Below are 16,114 nucleotides of genomic sequence, written 5' to 3' on the forward strand. Positions count from 1 at the left end.
TATAAGAACAATGTTCTTCTCTTAACAGCTGAATAACTTCATTAGTTTTCTGAAAGATGGAGATATCTATCTATTGTCTATCTCACCTATCTCTAAGACTGTGAAAATATAAAAATGTATTACAATAATATGGAGGGAGATAATTTCATTGTTCTAAAGCTGTATTCACATAATTTAATATATTCCCTTTTAAAGCATTTCAGCACATATTCTTTAATCTTTTATGCAGATCACTTTTTTATCTGAAGCCAGAAGACAAGGACTATCAAATGTGTGAAGGAATTGACTTTGAAGAAATTATAAAAAATGAAGGCACTTTTCTTAAGAAGAACTGTAGATCTATAAACCCTTCTAAGAAACCATTTATTATTAATGTTGTCCCAGAAAAAGATAATCTGACATCTCTGTCAGTATATTCAGAAGACGGTTGGGATTTACCATACATAATACATTTGTGGCCACCTATCCTACTGCGAAATCTTCTTCCTTACAAAATTGCTTATTATATTGAGGTATTTTGGAATTTTTAAAATGCCTTTGTACCTTTGATTTTGTAGCTTTAGTTATTTGAGAATATGAACAATAAATTTTTTACAGTTCTAATAAAAATTTTAGTCCTGGTCATAGGTAGTACTTCAAATGGAAAGGAAATGTTTCAAATCATGTATAAAAAGAGGATTAAAAATATTTTCCATTAATTTACCTATGAAATTTGACTACTAGGCTGAATATAAATAATATACACATATGTGATATGGCATTTTAAAAGTATTCATGAAGGTAATATAAATTTCTGTTAGAAAATTTGGAAAATAGAGATAATAAAAAATGCCTATAATCACATCGTCTGAAGGTAGTACTTTAGGTGAAAATATCATTTTAGTTTTAGAATATGTATTTTTCAATCTTTTCTATGCATGTACATTTCATATATCATCCATTAAAAGGATGGATTCTAACTTTTAAAGCAATTACAAGAATTAGTATTAAAATTCCATTCAAATACTAGACTTAAATGAAAAAAAACCCTGCTACATTATATTATATTATCCTCATGTTCTCTCAAAGGTTTGTATGCCCTATAAAGATGCTTTTTCTTTTAAATATTCTGTTTTAACAAATTATATCTGATTTGATCTTAGGATATTAATATTACATTTGCCATGCTTATCAAATATAAGGAAGGTCTTCATTGTAACCTATTAATTATTGTTTTTGTTATAGTCTATTAATTATTAATCATTGGGATTTACTATATGTGTACACTTCTTATAAAATTTTTTGGGAGGGTGAAATTAACATATCTATGATTTAAGGACATCTGTTTTTTCTTATGCTTGGTAGAAAACATAGTGGCTAAGAATTTGCACTTTGCTGTCAGGTAGCTTTGAGATTTAATCCTAGCTGTATTCTTACTAAGTATATGTCTTTAGGCAGGTTATAGTATCTTTCTGAATTATTTATCCTCATTTATAAAATGGGCATAGTAATAAAACTCCCATAATTGGGGTATGGGGAAAATCAAATGAAACACTGTATGTGAAGAATTTAGTAGAATGCCTGACAGGCACGTGGTTGCCATTTATGTGCCTTTCTGACTCCACCACCACTGTTCTTCTCTTCTGTGGACATTAGCATGTCAGGAATCAATCACTGAAATTATTTTTGCTCTAACTACTTTAAAACCTTAAGATGAAGAGATTCCTGTTGATAACAACAGTAAGGAACTAGGTTAGAGATGTTGGAAAAACTGGTGAATTATCCAGACGTACTGTCTATGTGCATTTCTCCTAGAACTTTTAATTTGATGCTTTTAGGGAATATGTTGTTTGCTAGCTTCCAAAGCATATGATCAGCTTTTAAAAAGACAATTTAGCTGTGGTATGGAGAAGGGATTAGAGGAGATAAGAGCAGTTAGGAGACTTAAAAGCAAGAGGTCACGGTGACATGAACTAAGGTAATCAGAGTGTGGGTGGAGAGAAATGAACAGTTTTGAGAGATACGCAAAATGCAAAACAATAATTGGAAATGGGTGGTGAGGGATTGTTAAAAATCAAGAATGGGAGTTAGTAGGGATTGCTTATTTTGGATTGCCATCAGTTTTCTCATGCATTTTTCATTATTTTTTAGTTTTCCAAACTGAAATCACTAATGGATAAGATTTTTAAATATTTTACTAATTGTAGTGTTTTATAATGTTTATTAGTTCCAGCAGAGTTTCACATTGTGTTATTTAGATTTATACTAACAATAGTCCATGTAGACAATTTTACAAATACAATAACTCAATATCTCAAATAATTTACACAGTTCACGTAGCTGGCAGAGTTAGAATTTGAATATAAGTCTTCGGTCTTGTTCTGACAGAAGTATATTTCAAAAGCATTTTGTATAGCATTTGGAATCAAGTAGAATTTTGACATATTCTGAAATGTTAAAAATTTAACTATATTTTTTTATTACAGGGGAATGAACAGAGAGTATTTACTCTAAATGAAGGATGTTCTGCTCATATTTGTACTGTGCAATTGGATAAGGCCAAGATACATTTAAAACTACTTGACTACCTTAATCATGATTGGAAAAGTGAATATCATATAAAACCTAATCAACAGGATATTAGTTTCATCAATTTTACCTGTGTTACAGAAATAGAAAAGACTGATTTAGATATTGCTATCCATGTGACTTATAATCCTGGCCAGACAGTTGTGGCATTTCATAGCCCTTATTGGATGGTCAATAAAACCGGTCGAATGTTACAGTATAAAGCAGATGGAATTCATCGAAAGCATCCACCTAATTATAAAATGCCAGTTCTCTTTTCTTTTCAGCCCAAGCACTTTTTTAATAACAATAAGGTATGTAACGTTTTTTAACTTTCATTTTTCTTAGCTATTTATCTGTCCTTTCTAGAGTTTAGAATTTTGAAGAGTAAAATTTTATGAAACAGGTAGAAATAACATTTGTTAAATATTTGAGGTTGTAAAGAGTAGAATTTCATATTGGGAAAGGTTTAGTGCATTAACAATATAGTATTTATACTAAAAAGCAAAAAAATATCAGTTTAGGTTGGAATTTTTAAAGATACTAAATTGTAATTTATTTGAAATATTTTTTCCTAGGTTCAACTTATGGTAACTGATAGTGAATTGTCAGATCAGTTTTCAATTGATACTGTTGGGAGTCATGGAGCAGTTAAGTGTAAAGCCCTGAAAATGGAATATCAAGTGAGTTCATTCTGTGCTCATTATGAAACTTCTATCTAAACTGTGTCTGTTGACTCTGTTGACTACTTAATTATTAAGGATGTTATTTTATGTAATAGTTTTTGAAATGTTTTTGTGAAAATATTTTTTTCCTTAGGTTGGTGTCACTATTGGCCTTAGCAGTTTTAACATTACCAGAATTGTGACATTTACCCCTTTTTATATGATTGAAAACAAAAGCAAGTATCGTGTATCAGTGGCTGAAGAAGGAAATGATAAATGGCTCTCTCTTGATTTGGAGCAGGTAGGTAGATGAATTTCAGTAACATAAGTCTTTGTATTTTTATTTTTCCTTGAAGTTAGATAACTGAAATTACAATGTTATATTTTAACTTTCCACTTGCACCCTCCAAGTTTATTTCAGTTCCATGAACATTCATTGAGTATTTAAACCAAGCCCTAGATATTTAATTATTAAAATCCAAACCTTGCCATCTAGGAATATATTGCTTGATAAGGGAGGTGTGAACATTTAATAGTTACTAGCCAAATGGACTCAAATAAGACTAGATACATTATAAATTCAGGAAACAGAAGGAAATGATTTATTTTCTTCAGGAAGCTCTTAGGGCTGCCTTTGAAGAACATGGTAAACCAGTTTTTTTAGGAAGGTGATAGTGACTTAGAAGAAAAATGTTTATTTTACTCCATCTGTAGCTATTAAACCTCTAGATAAGAACTTTCTGAAGGACTGACTGCCCCAGGTTGATAGAATATTTTACTTTTGAAGAAATTTTATTCTAGATATATTAGGATTATAAGAGGAATGTTTACTATTTTTATTCACTTTTCTTGTTTTTAAGCCATCCTTCTGGAATCATTCTTCTTGATGTGCATCCCTTAGAATTTCCTTTGTGCTGTTGCTGGAGGAAAATGGAATGTTTGTGTTTATCCATAAAAGTTTTTTTGAGAATAAATCCTCTAATACCTATATTTTAACATAATACTTGCTTAAAAGAGATAGTTCCAGTTAGTTATGCATTCCTCAGATTGCCAAAAGGCAGTGTGGAATTTAAGTTAGAGGCACATTTTCTGGAATGCATTGTACATTTAATTCCCAGTTCTGCCCTTCCAGGCTGTGTGATTTTTTTAATAATTATTTTTAAAGCCCTGGCTGGCATAGCTCAGTGGATTGAGCATGGGCTGTGAACCAAAGCATCGTAGGTTCGATTCCCAGTCAGGGCACATACCTGGGTTTCAGGCCATGGCCCCCAGCAACCGCACATTGATGTTTCTCTCTCTCTCTTTCTTTCTCCCTCCCTTCCCTCTCTAAAAAAAAATAAAATAAAATAAAAATAATAATTATTTTTAAATTTTTGTTCACGTTATTATTGTTGTTCAAGTACAGTTGTCTCCATTTTCCCCTGCCACTCCCCCCCACCCCAGCCATCCCCACTTCCCACCCTTGATCCTGCCCCCCCCTTTGGTTTTGTCTGTGTGTCCTTTATAGTTGTTCCTGAAAACCCTTCCCCCTTCTCCCCTCTCCCACCTCCCCTCTGGTTACTGTCAGTTTGTTCTTAATTTCAGTGTCTCTGGTTATACTTTGCTCACTTGTTCTTTTTCTTGATTAGGTTCCACTTTTAGGTGAGATCATATGGTATTTGTCTTTCACTGCCTGGTTTATTTCACTTAACATAATGCTCCCCAGTTTTTATCATCATCTTTACTTCATGGTACTTTTTCTTGATAATGAATTCTCATTCTTCTCAGCATGTATATTTCCCTCCACTGTTTTTTGGCATCCCTTTTTGTGGAGTGGTTCTGTCATTTCTTTGGAGGTTATCTTTCTTTTCTCTTTAGCTGCCTTCAGTCTCTGTGTTTGATGTTCTGCAGTCCTACTACTGTTTACCCACATGTGGGTTCCAAAATTTTATATATCCTGCTTGAGATGTCTTACTTCTAGGTCTGTGGATTAATAATTCTTCATACTGTCTGGAAAATTTGCAACTATTGTTTCTTTAAATATTGTCTCTCCCCTGTCCTCCCATTTCCCCTTCTGAGCTTTTAATCAAACATATTCTAGACTTTTACATTCTATCTTCCATGTCTCCTAACGTCTTTTTTATATTTTTCATCTGTATAACTCTGTGCTGCAATCTGGATAAATTCTACATACATATCTTCCCTAAATTTTTACTTTTAGTGTGTCTAAACTGCTTTCTAAGCCTTTGGTTGGGTTTTTTGTTTGAATAATTATATTTCTCATTTCTAGAAGCTCTATTTTTTTTCAAGTCTGCCTGTTAATACATTCTTTCAGCAAATACTTACTGTGTACTCCTGTGTGGCTCATGATAGATACATATTAACAAAGCAACAAGTCCCTGACCTAATGGAGTTTGTATTTCAAGGGAGGTGTAGGAAAACAATAAATTAATAATGCCATGATCAATTAATAAAATATATAATATGTTTAAAGGTGACCACTGTAATGGAGGAAAAGGAAATAAGACAGACAAGGAAGTAGTAAGAGTTATCACGAGCAAGAGTGAACTATAATTTTATGTAAGGCGGTCAAGGATAGGACTCAGAGGTCGAATTTCAACAGACTTGGAAGAAATGTGAGAGGTAGCAATTCTCAGGAGTTCAGCTGAGCTGGAGCTGAGCTGCTAGGTATTGGAGTAGCTGATTAACACAACAAACCTAAATGAATATAACAGTCAAGCTTTTGATTACCTACTGTGATGATATGAACAAGACACTAAACTGGAAAAAGCATCGAGTCCCCCCAGGAGCAGCATTGGTCAGTGGTCAGGTGGATTAGCACAGATAAGGGGGTTTTATCACCGTCAGGGGAGCCCTGAACAAAAGGCTTTTTTATGGACCTGGGGGAAGGGAGAAAGCAGGGGGGAAAGGCTATGAGTGGAAAAGTCCTGAGCTCTGAGTTAGAGTAGAGAATAAGCTTTCTCTTTTCAGTTTCCAAGAGAAACCTCCTCAAGGTTTCTCCTCTCATCTTGACAAAGTTTTGCAGAGGTTCCTGAGGAAGGCTTCTGCCACGGGCCCTAATAAAGGGGACCCAAATGAAGTTGCCTGGGGTAGGAATCATATACATGTTTGAGCTTGGCTGGAGGTAGAACTGAGTCCTTGACAATGCAGTGCTCTGGCTGTGCACCTAGTCTGGTATGAGAAGGTCGTCTATTCACTGTGAGGCCTGCCAGATAAAATCCCCTTTGTAACTGACTATGTTCTGACCTGAAAAATTACACATAGCCAGGAGCCAGACTCCTCAGCAATGGAGATATCAGGAGAAGAACATTAGAGATAGAAGAATCAGCCGGGGCTGGTGGCCTAAGGAAGGAGAATACTTAGCCTGTTCGAGGGATAGCAAAAGTGGCCAATGTTACTGAAAGGAGGAAAAGTAGCAGAGAACAAGGTATAATGGTGATGAAGAATAATGTAGAACTTTTTAAGCCATTGCAAGGATTTTAGCTTTTGCTCTGAGTGAAATGGAGAACTGTTGGAGGGTTTTGAATAGTGATTACACACAGTATGCTCTCAATACATATTTGCTGAATAAATATATGATTTATTTTTGCAAATGTTCCATGTGTGCTCATTAAGTCTATGGGATCTTGGTTTGTTGGATGCAGAGCTCTATGTCTAGTTACTACCATTACAACTCCAGCCTTGCTTTGCTTTATAGATTTTTCTAAGTGTGTCTTTTTCTATACGTTTATTTACAACAGTTCTATGTCTTGCATTATGTGTCTATTTCTAATAACATTATTGGATCTTTTTTAAGTACCTAATCTATAGCCTGTCTTTGAACAGTTATATTTTACATTAATTGCAGTTAAAACTGAATAACAACTTATTTTTTATTTTATTTTCATTTTTAGTCTTTTTTAAGATAGGTTTTCTTTGCTAGTTTAAAAGTTTTACATTTCAATTTTAGCTTATCATGGCAAAGCTTACCCTAAGATTTATACTCATGATTATTACCTATGTAGATTTGTTAAAACTTATCTATTATTTCTATTTTTCAACTACAAAAGACAAATGCTTTCCTTCTTTCTCTAGTCTCAATAGGCGGAGCACATAAGATTTTTAAAAGATACACAGCATACCTTACTAAACATAAAAACATATTTTTAAGGCAAAGGCTATCAGAAAATAGCAGTTTAGGGGATGTTCAAAGAGCACATCTGTTGCTTATGGGAAGTATACTTGGATTAGTATTCCAGGTAAGTTTCTGCTAGGTTGCAAGAAACCCTGAGAGGAACCTTCTCAGCCTCCTATAGCCTTTACCATGTTCCATATCTAGTTCTGTTAATCACCTTTTACGGTTGAGTAGAACTGACTTGACATCTCAGTTCTGCTACATTGTTCCCAGGTCATATGGTGATAATCAGAGTCACACATGAACAGTCTCATTGAAATATGTGAAGCCTCCAGTCCTGGTCAGGGCCTATCACACTAAGACAGGGTTTACAGTAGCTTTCAGACAAGTTTGCTTCTCCTTTCCTGTTCTTTCAGCTCTTTTCTTTGTTTCCAGCTCCTATTGTCCAGTTTTCTGTCTGGGTATACTCACTACCTCCTATTCTTTTAGTTTGGTTTCCAGATCACTGATATCCAGGTTGTTGTTAAGATTTTGAACCTATTTCCTACTTGAACTTTGAATATTTCTTTTACTTCTTACCCTTATTTAACTTCCCCAACTCTGGATTTAACACGTATCCTGAGTCAGCATTTGTGTGTACTTTGACTACTGCTTAATTACCAAATGATGCCTACAATCTGATTATGATTTTTCATGACTAAGTATATCCTTGTTTTAAGCTTGTATTATCATTTCACTTGATTCCCAGCTCTCTCCTCAGCTGACTTCCTGGATTTTAACCCTTCCCTAGATCTGTACCACATTAAAATCTCTGTGTATCGTAGCTTTTCAACTTACTGCCAATTACTGCTTTCATTTACCCGGCCCACAAGTGACAGCCCATCTCTAAGTGGACAGTTTACAGCTGTTTAGGTAAACAACCCAATAACTAGAACAGTATTGAAAGAGATTTACTTTAATTTTATCTTAAGTGTACTCTGATGGGTTTATTAAAATGATAAAGGTCTTTATGATGCAATCTGTTGTTTTTTAAAAATAAATATATGTAATATGTATGTTTTAGTGTATCCCCTTTTGGCCTGAGGATGCTTCAAATACACTTCTTATTCAAGTTGAAAGAAGTAAAGGCCCTCCCAAAAAGATACATTTTAACAAGCAAGAAAACTGTATTTTATTGCATCTGGATAATGAGGTAATATTTTTTGAGGGGGAGGGATTAAAGAAGCTAATGTTACTTACTAATATTTAATTTTTTTGCATCAAATAATTTTCTCATTATTTTTTTCCTTTCACCAAAAATGAACAAAGATTTTTTGTGTGCTTGTGAAGGGAAAGAGTACTAAAAGGAGACAAGCATAAAACAATTTGTTTTACAGAAAGTTAGTTGAAGTGCCTAAAATATACATCTGGAATTTGACACATCTATATATAATAATTAAGAGCGTGGTTTCCCAAACATACAATATAAAATAAAAAAGTTATGAATAGTTTCATTATTAAATGTTAATATTCTTTAGAAATGATCATATTAGAGAATATTTGTTCCCTTTTTTTCTAGCTTGGAGGTATTATAGCAGAAGTTAACTTGGCTGAGCATTCTACAGTTATTACATTTTCAGATTATCATGATGGGGCAGCTACATTCCTGTTAATAAATCACACTAAGGAAGACATTATTGAATATAGGCAAAGGTAAGATTATCACAAATGCAGTATCACCTGATTTGAGCAAAGTCTAAGTGATGAGACACTGACTTTATGATGATTTCTTAAAAATACAAACACTGATAATGGTGTTTTGGCTATATTAAACTGTGTTCTTATTTTTTTTAAAAATGTATACTGAGATATGTAGGAGTAAAACTGACTTCATAGCTATACTGTTGTTAAACTGTGGTATAATTGATGTATAACATTGTATCAGTTTCAGATATGCAACAGAATGATTTGATACTTGCACATATGGCAAAATGATCACCACAAAGCTAGTTAACATCCATCACCACACATAGTTATAATTTTTTTCTTGTGATGAGACCTTTAAGATTTACTCTCTTAGCAATTAAAAAAATACGGTATTATTCTGTGGTCACAATGCTGTACATTGCATGACGTTTATTTTATAACTGGAAGTTTGTGCCTTTTGACTACCTTCACCCATTTTGTCTATTCCCCAACTCCACCCCTGGCAGCCAGCCACCCATCTGTTTTCTGTATTTATGTGTTTGGGTTTTCTAAATTGTGTTCTTTTTTTCTTTTTTTTAAGATTTCACATGTAAGTGAGATCATGTGGTATTTGTCTTTCTCTGACTTATTTCACTTAGCATAATACCCTTAAGGTCCTTCCATGGTGTCACAAATGGCAAATTTTCCTTTTATATGGCTGAATAATATTTCACTGTATACATGTACCACATTTTGTTTATCTCTTCTTCTGTCATTGGACATTTAGACTATTTCTATGTCTTGGCAGTTGTAGATAAAGCAGTAATGAACATGGGTGTCACTCTTTTGGAGTCAGTGTTTTCTTGAGGGTTTTTTGGGGGAGGGGGCTAAATGTGCAGAAATAGAATTGCTGGATCATGTGCTAGTTTTATTTTTAAATTTTTGAGGAAATGCCATACTGTTTTTTACAGTGGCTATATACTGAGTTACAGTCCCAGCAGCAGTACCCAGGGTACCCTGTTCTCCACATTCTTGCCAATGCTTGTTGTATCTTTTCTGTTCCTTTTTTTAAAAAATAATAGCCATTCTAATAGGTGTGAGGAGATATCTCATTGTGATTTTTATTTTCATTTTTATGATGATTAGTGATAATGAGCATCTTTTTATATGTGTATTAGACATAAGTATGTTCTCTCTTAATTAATTTTCAAATGCCTCAGTAAAACAACAAGGAAAACTTAAGCAAGTATGGCAGAAGCTTGATCATTGTGGAATTCTGTGAGGAAAATGTCAGGGTTAATCCTTATTTTGTCTATTTTTCCAATTTTTTTGTATTTTTAATGAACACAATATAAATATTCAAACCTCAATGTTTTTTTTAAAACAGTAGGTATCTTCTTGCTGAGGTGTATGCTAAAGGACTGCTACATTTCAAAACTTCACTAAAGACTGTATTTATATATTGATATTTCAGGACTCCTAATAATATCATTGTTTCAATTTTCTGTGATATTATATCCTTGTAGTTATGCTGTAGTTTTATGAAACTTTTTGTTCCTGTAGTTACTGGTCCCAGACTATCTTAAAATTATTTTGTCTGCTCTTTTTAGTTTGTTTTCATCTATCAATTATAAGTGGGCTCATATTTATCAGTGTACTGCTTTCCTTCCACTGCTAAATGTACAGTTCTAATCACTGACTCCAATAAACATTGAGGGAGGACCCCAAGGCTGGGCTGGCACATAACCTAGAACCCCTCTTTGCCTGTCAGTTCTCTCATCTGTGGAAGATGTTGAGAGACAGGAAAGTTTATTTTTTATGATAATCTATATAATAAAATAATAAATGTATTAATTAAAAATGACAAAAACAGCCCTGGCTCAGTGGCCCCGTTGGTTGAAATGTCCCCATACACACACACATGCTTGCAAGTTTAATTCCTGGTCAGAGGACATACCTAGGTTGCGGGTTCCATTCTCAGTCAGGGCATGTATGGGAGCCAGCCAATCAGTGTGTGTGTGTTTGTGTGTGTGTGTGTGTGTGTGTGTGTCCATGCCCCTTCCCAACCCTCCCCCCTCCCTTCCTTTCTCTGTAAAATCAATAAACATCCTCCAGTGAGAATTCTAAAAAACTAACAAAAACTAGTAGAAATGATTTTCCTCAATCCATGGACCTCAAGTAATCTTTCCCAAATAGTGTTCACAGAATCAAGACCTACAGAAAAGGACTTTAGTGACTATTTTCTCAGTTCTGTCAAAGGTAGGTGCATGGCTGGTAATATTCTAGATATATAGTAGCTGAGTTAATTCTTTATATTCCACTTACAATGTAGCACATCATAACTTAATTCTCTGACATATAGATGAGCCTAGCTGAGGCTCAAGTAGAAGCTTCTTAGTCTTTTCTTGACCTTGACCTTGCTATTTTTTTAATAGTACAATTCAGGCATGAAGTTTTTAGAAATCTTATCTACTGGATTGTTTTAATTGTAAAAGTAAGGGATAAGGGAGCAACTAGAATCTGATCCTGTGTTGAAATTCCAAAAAAAAAAATTGCAATCTTAATGGAAACATAAAATTTGCAGTTTTACAGCCTGCAAGAGTGAACACTAGATTTGGATTTACAATTATTTGAAGTAGTTATTACATCAAGAGTCTGATTGAATCCAGAGTCCTAGGTGCCAGTGCTCCCCAAACCTTTACTCCAACACAGCCTGCTCTTGGAGCCTGTGATATTTCAGGCTGCCACCTACTAAATAATACCACACAAGAACCGAATTCAAAACTGACCTCCTCATTGTGCTGCAAACTCTCCTCCTCCTCCAGATCCTTCTCTGTGAATGGCAGTGTCATCTCTTCCTGTCATCCTGGATTTCCCCTGCCTCACCACGCCAACCAGTTAAACTCTGTTTTTCACATCTTTTCCTTTTGTCTAATCTCTCCTGTCATTTCGGCTCCTAATATTCAATCCTCTATTTGCCACTAGAGGTAGGTTTCTAGAAATGCTAAATATAATCATATCTCTCTCCTGTTTAGAGTTCTTCAGTGGCTTTTCATTTCTTTTAAAATAAAATTTTAAGGTAGCCTATTTCTAGGCTACCTTTCTAAACATTTCTCTTTTTGTTGCATAACTCTTAACCTATACTTAAGACCAGCTGAAGTCTTTGTTTCCTGAATGCTCTGGGTCCTTCCATGCATTTCTACCTGTATAGGTTTTCATTTCCTCCAGAAAAACTCCACTTTCCTGGGATCCCTTCCTTTACCACCTTAATCTATACACCCAGTTTTTGATTGCACCTTGACATGTGTAGATGAAAGTGTTTGTCATTGTATTGTCATTTTCTTGTGAGTTTAAGTCATGTACATATCCATAGTTAACATTCTGAGGACTGTGGTTTTTATTTTATCTGCTCAACATACTTACATTTGATATTTTTTCATAAAAAATATAAGAAGTATAGGGCTTTTATCTCCTATGCTTTCCTTTCCCTCGGTATTTTTGTTGTTGTTACTATGGCTGTTAATTGTTTCCTGCACATAAAAGTGTTATTTGCCAATTTTTAAAAATTCTGTAGAAAAGCTGTGAGAAAACTATAATTCCTGGAATCTCAACACTGTCAACATTTTAATGCCTTTTTCACACTGTTTTACTATTTCTTTTCATCTGTCTACCCGAGTCTCATTTTTAACAACTATTGTAAGTATGTAAACTTCAAAAACAATTTTTAATGAATGCATGATATTCCATCATATAGAATCACTATCAAATAAATACTCCTTTAAAGATCTTTAACCTATTTTTAATCCCTATAATAACTAATTTATGATCCATTGCTACACTTTCATATTGTAGATTATTTTCTGCTAGTGATGTTTGGAAAATATGCATTCTGTTTCTGTTCTAGATAATTACTTTTTTGTTCTGGAAGATGTTGACGCATTTTAAATTTTGAGAGTGCTAACTACCCATGAAAGATTTGGAATACTTCTACATTTTCTTCAACTCCTCTTTCCAAATTCCTGGTGTCTTATGAATATAATTTGGGATTTTGATCCAGGTTAACATAAAATGGATAGATTTTAAAAAATATGTTCACTCAAGGCTTTTTTCACATTTGCATTTATTTATAACATTGACAAGTTGATTTTTTGACTGGTTTAGTTACTTAATATTTCTACATCTCAGTTCTTAAAATTTTACTTTGAGTCATGTCTGGATTGCTTGGAAAAGTCTATGAGTTACTTTTTCAGTAAGATTTTGTGAATAATAATTATGTTATTGCTTGTTTGAAAATATCTTATTCATGAAAATTAATGACAGTTTGACAAAAACCTTTGTCATAAGCTGTTTCCTTAAAATTGTGTAGTCATTGCTCCACTGTTTTCTGTCATTCAGTATCTTAGAAAAGTGTAAGACGAGTCTTATTTTTATTACTTTGTGTGTAATTTCGATTTTCCTAGATGTTTGTAGACTGTTTTCTCTTTATTTTCTTAAAATTTAAATGATTTACAAAGATATCTCTAGTATGATGTTCTGTTGTTATTAATTTTGTCTCATAACCAATGATGTCCTTTAATCTGGAGAATCAACTTATACAGCTCACAAAAGTTATATTTTATTATTCATTTGGTTTGTAACTTCTTTAGTTTTTTTATTCTGGTAATCAATTTGTGAATTGATTGAATTTCTTAGATTTATATTCTGTGTCTTAGGTTTTTAGAAATAATTGAGCTGTATTTTTTTTTGCCAGACCAAAACCAATACTTAGGGAAGAGTTACCAACCCAATTAAATTCTCTCAGATTTAGTATAAATAAAGTAAAGTAATTGGAATATTTTTCTTTCATAATTAATTTCTATTAACACAAAAGTTGAAAAAATAATTTGAAAGACCTGAAGACCTTTATTTCCTATGTAGGACAAATACTTTCCTTGAAGTATTCTCATTATTTTCTTAGAAAACTTTTCCATTGCATAAGGAAAAATGTACAGTCTATTCTTAATCAGAGCTATTATACATCTCATTTATTGCACTCAGAATTAATGAAGTGTTATTTTGGGTTCTTTATATATCCATATACTTACACTTAGTTTAATGCATGTATTTACTACTTATGTCAGTTCTCTCAGTGAAATAGAAGATTCTCTCCCTCCTGGAAAAGCAGTATTTTATACGTGGGCTGATCCAGTGGGCTCTAGAAAACTGAATTGGAGTTGTGGGAAATGCTACGGTGAAGTGACACAAAAGGATGTATGTATTGGTGGTCTCGGTAGCTATTTTTAAATGGTATTCTCTTTTAACCTTGCTAGTTTAATGCTTGTTTTATATTTACACTTGTAAAAGAAACTGTCAAAGATTTTAAGAGTGGCATTCAAACTTTAACTTAGCCAAGAATGTTTCACACTGGAACTAGTCTAACTTTGTCTACATCATTATTTGCTTCCATTATGTTATAGAGGTAAATTGTGCTGAGAGAGGTTGCTTTCAGCATTCACATCATAAACAGATAAGCTCTTCACTGACAGTCATCCTAGGTTATTTTCACTTGTGTAAGGAACACCTATGGCTCTACTAACTAAAGAATTTATTTCTGGTAGCAAGTGATTATAGATTAGTTTTTTTCATAATGATAAAGTTATACATAATCATTTTCCAGTAACATTTTCAATGGCTTTCAGAAATTGTTTTATTAAAATTTTATGTCTTTCCAAATATGTCTTAATTTGACTCTATCTGTTGATTAGTAGTTTTGCATATTTATGTCATAATGATGGATTTCAGATTTAGCTTTTTTAAAGTTGAAATCCACTACAAAATATTAGAAAGACTTCATTTTATTTTTTATTAAATTTATTGGGATGACATTGGCTAATAAAATTATATAGGTTTTCTGTGAAAAATATATCATTTGTATTTTGTGTTGTGTATTTACCACCCTAAGTCAAGTCTCCTTCCATTACCACTTATCCCCCTTCCCCTCTCCTGCCTCTCTCTGAACTCCCTTCACTCTGGTAATCGCCAGACTTTGGAAATATTTGAAAATAAGTTAGTTTTCTTATTTCTCAATGTAATTTTACTGCTATGTATTTTAGAAAGAATCATAAGTAATATAACTCTTCCTAGATAGTGATTTTATGGTAGCAACTCCAGTTTTTCATTTCAGTGGATTATAACATGACACATATATTGTATATTTTTTCTTAATCAGAATGTTACTTAACTAGAAATTTATGGATAACTATGTTAATTATTACAATTTGCTATATTTTTCTTGTCATTGAACCTCAAGACACTGATATCAGCACCATGCTGATATGTAAGGACTTCCTGCAGAATTACTCACCTGTGGTGAATGTCCATGCTTTGTAGAGCATGCAATCAAGATGGTAGACATGTTTTATCCTCTTTAGTTCAGCTCTGTGAGAAAATGTGAATTTCTAACTGAAAACATGTAACATATTGGTTGGTCTTAGAATAAAGGAGAGAGAATAATACTTTGCATTATTGATAAATCTACACAGGAAGACTATTTAATTAGATTTTATCAAGATGTTAAATAAAAGAACAATTGATGTATCTTCCTAATAACTTTATTATAATAGTGGCAGAAGCTAATATCAAATGTTTCTAATTATGTATACTTCCAGTATAATACAAATATTAATTAATTTAGTTTGTTAGAGTCGATGAAGGAGGTCCTATAATTATGTTCATTGTTTTAAATGTGAATTCTACATTTCATGTTGGTTGGGATGTATTCTTAATTTTTTTTTTTGGTGGTTTTATTTTAGGATATGATGACAGCTATAAATTCGGGGAAAAAGACTATTTATTTAGTTTCATTCTTTGAAGGCTTACAGCGCATTATTTTATTCACTGAAGATCCAAAGGTATTTAAAGTGACATATGAAAATGAGAAAGCAGAATTAGCAGAGCAAGAAATTGTTTTGGCATTACAAGATGTTGGAATTTCTCTCGTCAACAATTACACAAAGCAAGAAGTAGCCTATATTGGCATTACAAGGTTAGGTGCATTAAAATTTGTATAAATTTAAATGATCAGTTATTAAGTATCAAGAGTGGTGATTGTAAAATGTAAAATAATTTAGTTTAACTTTTTTGT

At 33.0% G+C, this 16,114-nt stretch overlaps 1 protein-coding gene across 3 annotated transcripts in view; it reads left to right on the forward strand.

Moving 5' to 3' along the window:
• VPS13A (vacuolar protein sorting 13 homolog A) overlaps nucleotides 1-16,114 on the forward strand; it is a 208,293-nt gene that overhangs the window by 132,533 nt on the left and 59,646 nt on the right. For all 3 annotated transcript variants that reach the window (XM_045840536.1, XM_045840537.1, XM_045840535.1), the window contains exons 47-54: nucleotides 230-512; nucleotides 2,466-2,861; nucleotides 3,126-3,230; nucleotides 3,367-3,513; nucleotides 8,390-8,518; nucleotides 8,885-9,018; nucleotides 14,112-14,241; nucleotides 15,783-16,015. In XM_045840536.1, the coding sequence (XP_045696492.1) occupies nucleotides 230-512; nucleotides 2,466-2,861; nucleotides 3,126-3,230; nucleotides 3,367-3,513; nucleotides 8,390-8,518; nucleotides 8,885-9,018; nucleotides 14,112-14,241; nucleotides 15,783-16,015 (1,557 nt within the window). The remainder of the gene's footprint in view (nucleotides 1-229; nucleotides 513-2,465; nucleotides 2,862-3,125; nucleotides 3,231-3,366; nucleotides 3,514-8,389; nucleotides 8,519-8,884; nucleotides 9,019-14,111; nucleotides 14,242-15,782; nucleotides 16,016-16,114) is intronic.

Source organism: Phyllostomus hastatus, unplaced genomic scaffold (assembly GCF_019186645.2).
Source record: "Phyllostomus hastatus isolate PE091 unplaced genomic scaffold, TTU_PhHast_1.1 phas_contig_34, whole genome shotgun sequence".
NCBI lineage: Eukaryota > Metazoa > Chordata > Mammalia > Chiroptera > Phyllostomidae > Phyllostomus > Phyllostomus hastatus.